This window comes from Kogia breviceps, chromosome 10, assembly GCF_026419965.1.
Source record: "Kogia breviceps isolate mKogBre1 chromosome 10, mKogBre1 haplotype 1, whole genome shotgun sequence".
Taxonomy (NCBI): Eukaryota; Metazoa; Chordata; class Mammalia; order Artiodactyla; family Physeteridae; genus Kogia; species Kogia breviceps.
In genome coordinates this window covers 57,808,921-57,824,598 of record NC_081319.1, presented here as the reverse complement: position 1 = coordinate 57,824,598, position 15,678 = coordinate 57,808,921, and the positions used below count along the sequence as shown (strand labels likewise).

The 15,678-nt window shown below is 37.6% G+C and overlaps 1 protein-coding gene across 16 annotated transcripts in view; it reads right to left on the bottom strand.

Moving 5' to 3' along the window:
* The window catches only part of NEK10 (NIMA related kinase 10), a 312,063-nt gene that overhangs the window by 216,964 nt on the left and 79,421 nt on the right, over window positions 1-15,678 (bottom strand). For 8 of the 16 annotated variants that reach the window (XM_067005874.1, XM_067005868.1, XM_067005870.1 and 5 more), the window contains 10 exons: window positions 15,315-15,454; window positions 14,610-14,671; window positions 12,865-12,942; window positions 10,724-10,788; window positions 9,298-9,400; window positions 9,077-9,205; window positions 8,428-8,565; window positions 5,445-5,490; window positions 3,116-3,237; window positions 2,871-2,973 (listed from right to left, as the gene is read on the bottom strand). In XM_067005874.1, the coding sequence (XP_066861975.1) occupies window positions 2,871-2,973; window positions 3,116-3,237; window positions 5,445-5,490; window positions 8,428-8,565; window positions 9,077-9,205; window positions 9,298-9,400; window positions 10,724-10,788; window positions 12,865-12,942; window positions 14,610-14,671; window positions 15,315-15,454 (986 nt within the window). Of the gene's footprint in view, window positions 1-2,870; window positions 2,974-3,115; window positions 3,238-5,444; window positions 5,491-8,427; window positions 8,566-9,076; window positions 9,206-9,297; window positions 9,401-10,723; window positions 10,789-12,864; window positions 12,943-14,609; window positions 14,672-15,314; window positions 15,455-15,678 lie in introns of those variants that run through there. The other 8 variants (XM_067005869.1, XM_067005879.1, XM_067005881.1 and 5 more) reach the window with 5 other exon arrangements.

The following is a 15,678-nucleotide window of genomic DNA, read 5'->3' as shown; positions in this document are numbered from 1 at the left end:
TCTCTTGTTTTTAGTTTTCTTTTCTTTTTTTTTTCTTTCTTTGTCTGTTTCTATCATTTGTCTTGTGTTTTGTTTGTCTGTTTTCTTTTCCTTTTTTTTTTTTTTTTTTGCTGTGCCACTTGCCCTGTGGGGTCTTGGTTCCCTGTCCATGGGTCAGGCCTGAGCCTCTGGGGTGGGAGTCCAGGACACTGGACCACCAGAGAATTCCGGCCCAGGGAATATTAATTGACATGAGTTCTCCTGGAGGTCTCCATCTAGACCCCAAGACCCAGCTCCACCCAACTGCCTGCAGGCTCCAGTGTATACAAATATCAAATCATTATGTTGTTCACCTGAAACTAATATAATGTTATATGTCACTTATACCTCAAAAATTTCTAAATAAGAAAAATAAATTTTAAGTAAAAATTATAACTTCCAAAGCACTTTTTCTTAGGAAAGTACTAGAAGATACACTTTGGCAAAATAGGGGAGTTAAAAAGAAAGAGAAAGAGACAGGAAGTAGGAAATAGAGACCCTGATCAGAAAAGGAGCATAGGAATTCCCTGGTGGTCTAGTAGTTAGGATTTGGTGCTTTCACTGCAGAAGCCCAGGTTCAATCCCTGGTCAGGGAACTGAGATCCCACAAGCCACATGGTGTGGCCATATTTAAAAAAAAAAAAAAAGGAGCACAAAAGTTCCAGGACAATGGCTGTGCAACAGACCTAAAGTCAAACCCAGTCTACCTTACAGCAAAGAGGTACAGGAAATGGGTGTCCAGGAAAAAAAAATGAGAGTAACTGTCTTGTTTGACCATGTGGAAATAGTACAGAGAGGGCTTTTATAATCCTTTTAGAAGATTTGGGAAGAAGAAATAAAAGGTACACAGAAAACTAGGAAAATAAACAAGAAGGCAATTATTAACCCTAGAAAAAACAAAAGGTCTATAAGGAAGGAGAGGTAATCAACACTGAATAATAATTACACAGTAGTAATAATGTAAATACTGAAAGCTGATTTAACCCCAAATTGTGCTATAACTGTATTGCAGGATGGCAGATGGGGATGAAGAAAAAAATAAGAAAACTGAATCTTCAACTATCACAATGGAAAACCAGATACCAGAAGAAAGAGCTAAAAAGACTGAAAAGTGGTTGTTTTAGGGAAATGGAACTGGGGGTTGCAAAGAGGTAGGTTTTTCTTTATAAGATTTTTAGTACTATTTTATTTTGTAAACCATTTTTTATGTGTGCTACTGGTTAAAGAAAATAAATATAAAAATTACTTAAAATAAGTTTAGAAAGAAAATAAATCAGGCTACTACAATAAAAGATTAATCTCAATGTATTTAAATGTAACCAAAGGAAATGACTGCAGCTAATCTTAGTAAGAAAATGGAATGTGGGGTTGGCTATTACTCAGAAAATATGACCTGAATAGTCATCTTAGAAGGATTAAACAGATCTATTGAACTATTAAACAAATCTGTTTAATACTATTTAAAAGTATATATACTGTTTGCCATGAAATTCAAACACACACTTTATAATAATCCTTATTAACTTATAAATTAAGTTAATTGTGTATTGTGTTAATTGTTAAGTGTATCTGAGATGAAGAGTCACAATTATTTGGTCTCATCTTACATTTCACAAAGCATTGGCTTGAAGTATTTCCAAGTAACTTTGCATTGAAGGTTATCAATAAAACTTCTGTTTTAGGATATTTTTTAGACTGATATAATGTGTTCTACTTTAAAAAATCTGGACAGTGAATCCAATCATTGTTACTGAGGATGTGGTTATGGGTAAATGTGTACATTTGGAATTGCCTTCATGAGGAATCAGATTCTTCCAAAACTAAGAGACTCAGCTTTAAAATATTGTCAAATGTCTTTCACATCAATAAAATTTAGGGCAGTGGCCTCCAAAGCTGGGTGCCTAAGGCAATCCACTGGCGGGTGGGGGTGGGGTGAAAAAAATCAACACCCTTATTTTGAATTTAATGTACCCCTTTATATTTTATTTCTGTTGATTGTATGTACTATAGAATAATTATACAGTGATATGTGTACAGAATTCATAAATAAGCATACATATTGATATACTGGCAGTGTATTATCAAAAGAATTTACTAATGGAATTTCATGATCACAAATATTTGCAGACCACTGATTTAGAGATGTCTCCCTACTTAGAGTTGGCAAACCATTAATAGTCCATGGGAGTAACTTAAGTGTTCGTGAGTGAAGAGGGCAGGAGAAAGCTAACATATCACTCTAAGCTGCTAAAAAGTTCATTTTAAGTTATGATTAAGAATTAGACAACTTACCTGCTACAGTTGAAAATATTGTGATAAAAAGTGAAAATGTTGACGTATACGAATGGCTGGATTTTTTACAGCCCTTGATATGTACATTTGTCACTCATATGTCACAGACTATATTAAAATAGTTCAACAATGTGCTCATGTGGTGGTTCTAAAAGGCTTTGTTGACAAAGAAGTGTTCTACAGAAAGGAAAAAAATCTAGAAACCATTGATTTAGGAATTAAATGTCCAAGCAACCTAAGAGTATTTTATTCTCTCATACAGGCAAAATATAATTCAGTCATCAAGAACTACACTAGTCATTGTCCAATACAGTATCCACTAGTCACATAGGGATATTTAAATTAACTAAAATTTGATAGAATTTAAAATTCATATCCTCAGGCACATAGGCTATCAGACACATTTCAAGTGCCTGTTAGCCACATGTGGCCAGTAGCTGCCATACCAGACAGTGCAGACAGAGAACACGCCATTCAATGCAGAAAGTTCTATCGAACAACTCAGCCCTAGAATAATATTGAGACTCTCAAGTTGAAAATTTTCAGATTTTTATACTTACTAACTGTTACTCTGTCCTTATCCCCCAACATAATGTTGTTTGGCGTCAGGTCTCTATGGATGATCCTCTTCTCCTTGTGTAAGTACCGAAGAGCTAGGCACAGCTTCAAACAGCAAAGAACAAACAAATGTTATTTCCCCGATATATACAGATAGACAGCCACTCATGACCACTACACACAACTCTAGGAAATCAGCTCAGAACTTTACTATTTCATAGAAAGAGTTAATGAAGATAAAAGATACCTGTATAAATATTTTCCATAGTCTCTCTTCAGCAAAATGATGTTTTTTTTCCTTCAAAGAACTGAAATGCTCTCCAAGAGGGGCCCCTTCTATAAGCTCCATAACTATATACAACCTATCATCTATATAAAAAACAAGAAAAGGTAATAGAAATAAATTCAATATAGACATTTTGAAAAAACTTAAGAATTAGAATCCAAGTTTCCCAATGGGTGTTCAGGGTACAACACAAAAGAGTTAGAGACATGGACCCAATCAGCTCTGGAGGGGCTGGGGGCTAGGGGGTCTTGGGGACAACTGGAGCCCAGCGACAGTCTCTTTCAGCTACAGGCAATCTCCTAGCATAAGTTTACGGTGGCAAATTTTATCATTTTCTGTGTACATGAGGATGTGGAAGGGTTGGGAGGCACCAAAGAGAGCAAGTAAATGATCCCTAGTCATGGAGGATTCCTTGAAGAACAGGTAAACACAGCTTTCCTCTCAATGGTCTAAAATTTACCCTTAAATCAAGCCAGACGTTCAGACATTAAACTGCACTGTTCTTGAGTCTCGTAGATTTACCTTACAGTATTTTACAATGAAATCATACCGTGGTTTAGCAATGACCCCACTGGATATACCACCCATGATGGAAATTTCTGTGATGCCAGCTCAGGAGCTGAGAAAGCTGGCCTTCTCCAGATTTCAGCTCATGGATCCCAGAAACCTCACATAACTGACTGCGTTTGTCTCTTTGCTTTGGATGCCAAGAAACAGAAGTAAATTCTACTTTCTCCTCCAAAGCCAATGTGTAACTATTAACAACAGTACGTGATATGTATCTATTGTAATGTTTTGGATGTATGTAAAATATGTATATATACAACATTTACAAAAAGGAAGCCACACCATACATATTCTGCAACTTATACTTTTTTCATTCAACATTCTTATACATTCATCAGTACACACAGACCCACGCCATTCTTTCTGTTGGTTACATAGTATTCCACAATACAGATGTATCATAATTTATTTAATCATTCTCCTAAAGATTGACATTTATATTGTTTCCAATTCTTCATAATCCCAAGAAATATTTACTGTATGTACTAATCTTGCCTCTAGCATTAATTTTCTCACCTTTTATTTCCTTTTATCATGATTTCTTAATCTATTTTATCTTATGTATTTTTAAGTCACTGCCAATTCTTTTTGGAATAAGTCAGGTTATTTTGTTTTTAAATTAAGACAAGTTGTGTCACTTCAGTACAAGTCAGAAGCTAGTCCAGATCTCTTTATGATGGGATATGCACAAAATTATGGGAAATTATTCTAATATCAAGAACAAATGGCCAAGGGGGCAGGATTTACTGAAGAGTTTCAGCACTTAGTTCCTCTGAGTCAACCAGAGGAAGGGAGATGGGTAAAATCATAACATGCCAAAGTACACAACAGGTTTGCATAACAATAGTACTGATAAAGAGGCAGCAAGGAAGGCCCTTTAAAGGAGATTTATTTTGAAATTTCACAGGTGAAACACATAAGGTTTATTAATATGTATATTACTTCAGTCAAATGTCCTATTTTTTTAAAACAAGTGACTGAGTTTGGTTTCACCTCAAGATTTGATTCCGTATTCCATCATCCCATTAATGACGCAGAATCAGTCAGGGCCTCATCGCCACGTTGTGGCAATTACCTGAACTTGCAGAAAAAGAAATCTCAAAAAACCTAGACCCAATTTATTTGAGGGGTGGTAAATGTCATTTTTTTCTTAAAGATGACAAAAAAATGTCATTTTTTATTAAAGAAGCTACCAACCTCTAGTTTTCTTTTCTTCTGATCCTACTATGGGCTTTTTGTATATGAAAATAGCAATAATTATTATTTTGGTTTGTTCATGCAGTCTTACATATAGGGATCTAAGAAATTTTTTTTTCTTTTTTTTTTTGCGGTACGCGGGCCTCTCACTGTTGTGGCCTCTCCCGTTGCGGAGCACAGGCTCCGGACGCACAGGGTCAGCGGCCATGGCTCACGGGCCTAGCCGCTCTGCGGCATGTGGGATCTTCCCGGACCGGGGCACGAACCCGTGTCCCCTGCATCGGCAGGTGGACTCTCAACCACTGCGCCACCAGGGAAGCCCTAAGAATTTTATAAGTATCTTTTGATCATTGATTATCAGTGTTTCACTGATCAAGAAAGTGATGCACAATGTCTTCCACTGTCATATAGACAACAGAAAAGGTAGAGAAAATAGTTGACTAAACTTATTTTGTAACATTATAAAATAAAAATATGTAAGTAACATAGATACATTATTAGAAATATCATGGAAACTCACACTTACTTTCCAGAAATGTTTTGTAATAGCGTACAACATTGGGATGATAAAGCTATAAGAAAATAAATAACAAACATTATACTACTTCAAAATATAAACTTGTTTTCACAGACAATTTAGTTGGATTTCATACTTGAAAACAACAAAGAAATCATCATATTTATATTTATTTATAAAACAGAGCATTTCAAGTTATCATCTAATTTTTCAGGATTCTTTTTATTTGCTGCTCACAAAACTGTTCTGAAAATAGCAATCTCCCATATAGACTTACCAAATATAATTGAAAACTGATTGTGCTTTATCACCTAATTTAACTAAATTAGAGGACTGTAGAACTGGAAGCTCTCTTAAGAATTCATTCAACACTTCCTGTTCCAACATCACACACAGATTGCATAGAGGAGAAAACTGAAATGAAGCAATTAATTTTGAACACATATACCTATGCTCTTAACCTCCCCCTGCCACTTAAATGTTTATATACACTGTGTCTATTTACATGACTGGTGTCTTTCTACGCTCTCCAAAATTATTAGTTTGAAACTGAAATAATCTAAGAGTTATTAACTCCATTAAAATTATAATAATAATTGCCAAGGACTCCCTCCTTGAACAAACTTAGGTCAGGCTCCTCAGAGTCATCCTCTGGACCAGGCCTCCTCCTTGGCCTGCCTGATTTCAGCAAGAATCCTTCTATGCCAGTTTACTGAGCATCTCTGCCCTCTGGATATCCAGTCAAGTTCCTTATCCCCCCATCTTTGTTATCTAATCAAGTTTTTCTCCCCCCAACCTGATAACTAACCAAATTCCTCTTGGTAACTTTCCATCCTTTGACCCCCCTAGCCCTGCCTTTTGGTTGTAAATCCCCAGCCACCCCTGTTGTGTTCAGAGTTGAGTTCAATCTCCTCTACTTTAATAGCTTGACTTCTATTGCAGTGGTCCTGAATAAGGTCTTCCTTGCCACCTAAAAGTTCTTATCACAAGGAAAAAATGTGTAACTACGTGTGGTAGATGTTAATTGGACTTCCTGTGGTGATCATGTCACAATACATACAAATACTGAATCATCATGTTGTACACCTGAAACTAATATGCAGTCATATGTCAATTATACCTCAACAAAAAGTGTCCAGGCACCAAAGAGAGCAAGAATTTCTCTTTGGCATAGTTTACCTCAGAACGTAACATGGAAATTCTATTTTTTGAATAACATAATAATTTTCTACAAGAATACTAAATTTTTGTGGTTGTTTATTTACAATTTGAGTTTCTAAGTAAACTGAAATTTGTTTTATCTCAGAATAGTCACTGGTACATCATAAATGGCTTGCATCTCTTTCTGGCCTTTCTTCTTGCCTTCTTTTGAAGGAGAGTCCACTGGCTGCCCACCAAAAACCTGCTCTCACACTCCTCCACTCCATCGACTTGTAGCAGGGCGTGCTTCCCCACCACAGATCACACCTCTCAGCCTCTCTTGCAGCCTCAAGGGGCTCATCACTCAGTTCTCCCCAGTGGAGTGTGAGGGGAATCCTGTGTCTGAACCCAAAATGCCAGGTGCACCAGCGGATATGAATGTGCCTCGGCAGCTGCAATGGGAGAGGAAGAGTGGGCATCCCTGTGTGACCTCATGGAGCAGAGCACCACACCCTGCACTGACAGGAAGACAAAGCCCATTGCACAGTGAGACCTCTCTTTCAAGGCCACATATTTTGGGGCTTCTTTGTTACTGCAGCTTAGTCTTAATATTAACCAATACACTCTCCCTTTCTAGTCCCATTTCTCTCACTTCTGTCTGTTATTACCTCCTCCTTTTTGACCTCAATTTACTGTCCTTTCCTTGGTTTAAGCCCATGGTGCAAGCACAGTTCTACAATTTTGAGCTCCCTCAAAGTTCAAGCAGAGGCCTCTTATATGGCCCCACCCTGACACTTTCTTTTCTTAGAAAATATAATAAAACCAATAGTCTACCTCATCAACTAGCAAATGGCCAGCAGATTTTAAACAATATGGAACTAGGTAAGCAATAGAACCATATTCTGGACATAGCTCACTGGCCAGGACTACATCCAGATTTGGGTTCAAATGAAGATACTAGACCAGCCTAGGGCAAAAGCCATTCTCTAACCTTATGCTATGAAACAGCACGCTGCCCAAGGCTAGAGTGTTGGAACATGAGAAAACACTAACTTTTCAAAATCTAATCTCTTTGTACATAAAAGTCAACTATAAAACAACCTATTAATGATATTTACTGTAAATTATAAATTGGAGTGGAACTAGAGATTTCAATGAATAAAGATCATCATATTTATGGTTCTTTATGTCCCAGCACAGATGCTATGCAAATTTAACATTTGAAAACAAAGAGCCATGAACTGATAGGTCTCCCCAGGAGTTATAGATGAACAGTATTCATAATGAATGTATAAACAAAGAAAGCTGAAAAAGAAACCAATGTGTTCTTTGATCACAAAACGAATTCCCATTTTTCTCTGACACATTTATTGTTTCTCCTGAAACAAACCTTCATAATGATACATGAGTTGTGAACATTATGTTAGAATGTTTTGCTTATGTCAATAAATAATAACCCATCTTGAAAATTCACATTTAGATTACATAAGCCATATTTGAGGAATGTTAACAACTTGGTTCCATTTGACAAAAGTCAGGGAAGTCTTAGTCATACTCTTATGCATGTAAAAAAGTAACCAAATATTCTACAATATAATAAGGAGGAAACTCACAGCACAGGAAACTCTCTGTGCTGTGAACTCAATTGTTCTGCATCCCTGGCCCTGATATAGTTATGTCTATGGTTTAATGTCAAGCCTTAGGAGAAAATCTGGTGATTGATATCAACTCAATGCCAATTATATTAAACAGAACCAGTTCTTACACAGCATGGACAAGAACAGCACATGAACTCTACTTTTTTTGATGACATTTATTTAAGGAAACCTTCTTCATAAACAAAAGCATTTACCTGCTCTTTAATTATGGTTAATTCAGAAACAATATTCCTTACACTGTTGTCTCGATCTTTTTTATCCTTTCCAAATGCTGGGTTATGTAAATTGACTTCTTTTATTGCTAAAAGATTTTGACCACTACGCTTTCTAACCTAAAATAAAGGAGACAAAAAAAAAAAAAGAATGGTTTGGGAGTAGAGAGGGGAAGAAAGTGATTAGATTAATAAGGTCACATGATTAAGCCAAGTCATCTAAATAAGTCATATATCTTTAAAAAGTAAATTTGTATTTACACTAAGCTCATCTCAAAAAAATTGGTATATCCTGGATCAGTCTGCAATATTTCATAGGATTTTACTGGGTAAATACAGAAACACTGGTGTGAACTTGGAGAATGTGTCATGCATTGGGACAAGCCATTTTGACTATTTGTATGAGAGATTAGTGACAGCTTTTGTCTTCAAAGGTCAGTGACCAATTTCTAGAGCTGAGAGCTAAGGTAAGACAATATCAGTGCAGCTATCTGTTGTACAGAAACAATCCTTCTAATTTTTATATCTATTTGTTCACTGACAAGGGCTCCAATTCACTTGTGTGTGGGTGTGCAGGGAGACATGCAGTTTGTTTGGGAACATTGGAAATGTTGTTCAAGGGCAAGGTCACCTTGTAAACACAGCCAAAAGCTCCACTTCCAAGATGATCCAAAACTGCATAGTTGCCTATATATTTCAAAGGAGCTTTATTCTGATTAATGCTTTCAATATTTTCAGCAATTGGCTTCAGTTCATCCTCCTAACCAAAAAATGAAAAGGAAATAGGTTGCTATGATAAATGCATCCTAACTGCATAGCAGCCTGACAAAATATTTAAAGCTCAAGACTTACCACTAATAAATTCAACTTTGATACTAATTCTTCATAAGCACTGATATCACGAACATAATGTCCTATGTCAATGAAGATCTCAAACAAGTCGGTGGGGAAAAGTCTACAGAGAAAAATACACACACATACTTCCTATAGGAGTTGGAAACTCTGGCCCATTCCTTCCCTTTTGGACCTGTCTCACTTATAGGTTAATTACATTAAATACACTGCCAACAAATGGGGGAAAATAATACTCACCACTTATCTCATGAAAATAAACTAGAGACACAGTTCTTAAGAGGTAAGGAAAAACAATTGGAAAGGAAAGTTCCAGAGATCTACTGTATGACGCTGTGCTTATAGTTAAGAACACTGTACTGCACACAAAAATTTAAGAGGGTAGATATCACGTTATATGTTTTTTTGCTACAATAAGATATGATACAGATTTTACAAAAATCTTATTTGTAAGATATTTGGGGGTGTAGTATTAAATATACTAGGAATGAATGTTTATTGGGTGTTTATTGAGCACAGAGCACTTTCACAAATACCATTTGATTTAGTTCTCATGAAAATAAAATTAAAATACAGGTGAATAAAAAAAATGAAGAGATTTATGCATCATTTCCAAGCTACTGGCTTCAAGGGTTTAGGTTTATTAAAATCTTTAAGTCCACTGATGTGGATGATTTAGGGCCTTGAAATTAAAGATTATAATGAATAACAAATACTTCCTTTTCTTCCCCTAAATTCAACTGTTATATAGAAATAAAATAAAAACATAAAATGCCCTATTCTTCCAAACAAAAGATGTTATATTAACTCAAGATTTTATTTCCATTTTGCCTTATCAATAAAATTCTAGTAAGAACTTGGGCCTACAATTTGGCTAACCTGCCACCTCTATGGCACGCAGACCACACCTGTAGGTAACTACTGTCTGCTTCCCAAGGTGGTGGTTTTTCTGTCATGCTCACCACACAACATTCTGATCCAGGAACATCCAGCCTCCTCCCCTTCAAATGGGTTCTTATCCTGTTAAGGACATCCAGACAAATACTTTCTTTTCTATTGATTAAAAGGAAATGACTACATCAACTTTGGACATTTCTGAATGGGCAAAAACAAGCACATATTTTGATTTCATCCATTAAAAATGTTAATGTCTTAAAAAAGAGAGAAAAACTAAAAACCATAGCAGTTATATGTAATTAAAAGAGTTGTGTTGATGTGATTCATGTGCTTTCCTCATCATTTTGTGAATTTTCAGTGTTAAGATATCACTAGGGCTGCTCAGTATTATCTGTGGATTTTAAGAAATCTGAAGACACATGTTTTGCATACTGACTCTTTCTTCTCTTACTGCTTGCATCTAAATCAGGTACGTGAAAACAGTTGACTATAATGATCACTGGTCACTTAAATTTCTCTAAGCTCATACCTTTTAAAGAGTGGTCTGTTTCTTTCCATACTGAAGAGAAACCTCAAGGCTCTGAATGCATAACACTGGAAATAAAAGGATATGTGATTCTCAAATGGTAGCTGAACAAAGTAAAACATTTTCAGGATAGCATGATCATGAAGTGAACATTAACGTGGCTTTTTGGTGAGTGTGGCTGGTCTCGGTGGGAGCCACAGCTTCTAACTGAAAACAGACAACATCAACACCTGGGCCAGTTCTCATGTTTAAAAAGCATTTGCGTTGTGGAAGGCTAGGGATCTGGGCAGTGTTTCACTCAGTGCCTGTCATTAGTTCCTTTCTAGAAAGTACAGAAGGAGCAGAGAGACAAGAAATAAAACTCCTACGCCGAGAAAGCCAAATGTCCCAAGATTTCCAAGAGCTCAAGGTTTATTTTCTTTCTAGCCTGCTATGTACGCCTCAATATTTATATAGTTTCTCTGAGAAAATAAACACTAGAAATAATGACATATAAAAATAGCCACAGGCACACTGGACTCAAACTTGACAAATTGGTCTCTTGAGTAAGGTCTAAAGCATTCCCCAGATAGAACCATCTACAGTAACTCCTGAGAACACTCAGAAAGAGGCCTGTGAGACTTTAACAAAGAAAAATAAACACTGGACATTTTGCAGTGCTGAGAAAAAAGAGAGAGCCCCAGGCTTGCAGCTGTACCTGTACAATAGGCCACCACTGGGGTGACCAGGGTCTGCTGAATTCGAATCTGGAATCATTTCATGAAATTAGTGATCTAAATATAGAAGGGTCATAAAAAAATCTGTCTGGAGAAGCCAGGCAGATAACAAGGCCACATGAAGGAGACTTGTGAGAAAGCAGTGGAGACTGTGAGAAGTGAGGAACATGCATGTGCCTCGAAAGAATTTCCATACATATTCTTTAAAAGCCTCTGCTGGCTTAACAGAATGCATGTGCAGGAGAGAGTGTACTTTACCATGTCCCAGCACAGTGTCATGCACCAGTGCTATACTAGAGAAGTAAGTCCCATGCCTGTGTGTTCTCAGTGGTAGCTCTCCAAAACCTCTGCCTGCCAGCCCACAGATACCACCAAAAATTCTCTGCTAGGTTTGACCATCATTCTGGCTGAAAGCTCTTAAATCAGATTGAAGGCAAACGTTGTTTTATACTTCCTGTTCTAACGACTTGAAAAAAAGATAAGCTGCAGCTACTGCAAAGGCTTACTTTAAATTGATTTTATCATGCCAATGTCTTTGGGGACACTTGTCCCCTAGTGTCCACTCCTCAAAAGAGCACATAGGACCCTGCATAATGTGGTCCCTTCTTACCTTCCAGGCCTCATCTCCTAAGACAGGGGTCCCCAACACCTGGGCCATGGACCAGTACCGGTCCGTGGCCTGTCAGGAACTGAGCCGCACAGCAGGAGGTGAGTGGCGGGCGAACAAGCAAAGCTTCATCTGCCGCTCCCCATTGCTCCCCATCGCTCACATTACAGCCTGAATTCTGCCCCCACCCCCGCGCCCATCCATGGAAAACGTGTCTTCCACAAAACCAGTCTCTGGTGCGGTTGGGGACCGCTGTCCTAAGGTACTCCCTCTACCCCACACCCCACACCCACCCCACTGAGCAGCCTAAGCACACTCTAAGCTGCCAGGCTCCCATGCTTTGTCCACGCTCTTCTCTCTGTGCAGATGCCCGTCCGCCCTGGAGCAGATATCATGGGTGCCCACTTCTGTCCCTTTACTCACCTGACCAGCATCCATCAAGATCCATTTTACAGGTTTGCCTTTGTAAAGGTGAAATGCTACTGACTGTGGTCCGTGCTTAAAGATGGCACTTAATTTTCCCCTTAGTATTATTTTCTGATACACAAGCAATGTTTTTAAAACATAGAACTTACAGATAAGCAAAGAAATATCTAAACAAAATCACCTAATTCCCTACAGAGAAACTACTGTTAAGCCTTCTACATTGTTTTAACAGCATTTGTTTCCATGCCAGCCTCCCTCACCAGATGTTTTTCTCTCTCGGGTCAGTACAGGGGACCAGTGCTAACCTAAAAATTCTAAAAATCATAGATTATATTACCAAAATTTCCCCAGATTCCAGTAACTTGATATTAAAGAATAATGGATATTTTTAGTACCTGTAATAGATTAGTTTTTGCTGCATTCTTTTGTTTATTTCGTAAAATTAATTTTGCTATTGTATATATACCATTTTCCTGGAAGAATAAAGATGCCATGTTATCAGTGAACAGCAACAATGCCATGGAGATACAGCATAAAGAAGGAAGGAACAATTTTAAAATATTAAAGAAGAAATGTTAGTATAATTTTGGAATCAGGAGTAAATATTACAGGACAATACTAAAAATGTCAGTGTAATACTTTTAAACATCAAAGACTATAACCACATCATAAAATCTCAACTGTCGTTAAAGATTATAAATGACAAAGTATATCAATTAAAAGTGATTTAAATATTTTAAAAACAAAGAGTAAGGGGCAAAAAAAGGGGCAGAGTAAAGGGATCCAAATGTCTTTATATTTTGCATTTTAAATATCTAATTATGAAATATTTCTCCCTTTATTGTTTTGTTAATTAAACAATACATTTAGATAAACTAGTATAGAAAAGAAAATAGAAAAAATAATAGATTTTTAAAAATGAAAGTTATTTGTATAAACGGTTAACATCTTTCTAGCCTTATTCTAATACAAATACAGACATGGAGGAATGAACAAAAAGTATTACCTTTTTGCTACATTTTTTTTTTTTTTTTTTTTTGCAGTACATGGGCCTCTCACTGCTGTGGCCTCTCCCGTTGCGGGGCAGAGGCTCCGGACGCGCAGGCTCAGTGGCCATGGCTCACGGGCCCAACCGCTCCGCGGCATGTGGGATCTTCCCAGACCGGGGCACGAACCTGTGTCCCCTGCATCAGCAGGCAGACTCTTAACCACTGTGCCACCAGGGAAGCCCTGCTACATTTTTTATTACCTATTAAATACATAATTTACTGAACTCTACTCTATGTGGGCATTTATATTATAACTGTGGAGAGCTTTACCTGCCTTACATTTAGTCTTCATAGCTGTTCTGTGAATTAGTCTATAATTTCCTTGTTTTACACATGACAAAGTCAAAACTTAGGCTAAATATTTTTCCAGATGCCAAGACAGCAAGCAATAACAGAACTGAGCCTCCCCATGCCTTAGCAGCCACCCTGACCTGCTGAGCTTCCCCAGGGACTCTGATCACTGCTGACCTGATCCTTTACAAACTTTATGAATTTACGTATTTTTAAGTTGATGTATTGAACAACAAAAAAAAGTTTTCTCTGTAAAATTCAACAAGCAGGAAATAACTTTTATAGTAGAAACACATACAAGTGTTGTATACAAATGTGTGTATTCACACACACACACACACACACACATATGACTGTATATGTAGTGAACTGGTTAATGAATTATGCTTTGTGTGTTTTGTGAAATTGGTTTCCTGGCAATAAATATTTTGTTTGGTGTGTTTCAATTACCTCTAGCTGAGTAACTTCATGTCCTCTTAAAGTGACTGCTATCCTTAACTCATGGTGTCCTATGTGCCATAGGAATTAAAATAATTAAATTAAAACAATTCAGAATAGTTTTAAAAAAAGATAAAGAAAATGAAATAGACTGCACATAATATAGGGAATAAACACCATCAGTTACCTACCTGGCAGTTCTTTTTAAGCTGAGTTAAAAGAGGAGGGACAAGAATATAAAATGGAATTCTACATGTTAAATAAGACATATTATGATATTTTTAAGCCATGTTCCAGGATACAGGTGTCACCTGAGGTGGGCTCCCTCCATCGTGACAGGTCCTGGCACCCCACCCTCTCACCTGAACCACCTGGTGGGCGTTGGTGTCATCGAGCACCAGTTCCGTGACGGCTGCACAGCAGGCTGCAACGAAAACCACCAAATGCCGTGTCTGTCGTGGCCATGGCGGCACTTGCACATCAGCACTCTCGCTCCCTGCCTCAGAGAATTTTGTTGGCAGAGCCATCCCTCAAAAAACACTAATTTTCCTTCTGGCACGTCTCTGGGAGAAAGGTACCTGAGTTGTGCTGGCTGGTACCTCTCCTCTTCATGTAGCTCACATGCATGCACACCCCACGGCAGCCTGTGGGGCACCCCCAATGCACCCTGCTGTGCATGGAGTGGGGAGGGGGGCAGGCACCATCAGCCCTATACCCAACATGTGCCCAGTGTGGAGCACGTGCTCAATTTACATGGACAATGGTCAGATAAATAGTGTGTACTTTAAATATATTATCCAAATTAACCCTTATAGTCTAAGTATGAACTACTTTAGAGGGCTAACAGATTAGGCCACAGAACTTGGCAAGCAGAGGAAAGTTTGGGGTGTCTTTAACCTTCAAGTCAACACTGGTACCAAGAAGTTTCAGGCATCCACATGGATTTAACTTCACATTTTTTAAGTTATAACTTGGGCCTAATTAATATTATCATTATAATTTTATAACAGAATAATACAAGGTTAAATGGTATCAAATAATTAAACATAATAATATGATATAAATACCTGCTTGAAGAGAGAAAGTATTTTCTTGTATTTCCCGAGGGCTTACATCTTCTGACAAATGAAGCTGCTCGATTCGGCCTGCCGCATTGGCACTAGACAGGCTTCTAATGGAGGAATGATCAGAAACAAAATTTCTGTCCCTGAAAAAGAAAAGTCAATGCACAGACCAACTTATCAATGGTAGTTCATGGTCAGTGCTTTCTGGTTCCCATTTCATAAATCTTTGCCTCCCCCAGGTCATAAAGTTTTCTCCTGTTTGACCTTCCAATCTGCTCAGACATGATTTTTGTGTGAAGTGTGAGGTAGGAGTCATCTCTCTTTTTCACATGGCCGCCTTTGTTTTGAACTCTATTCTTCTGCCATT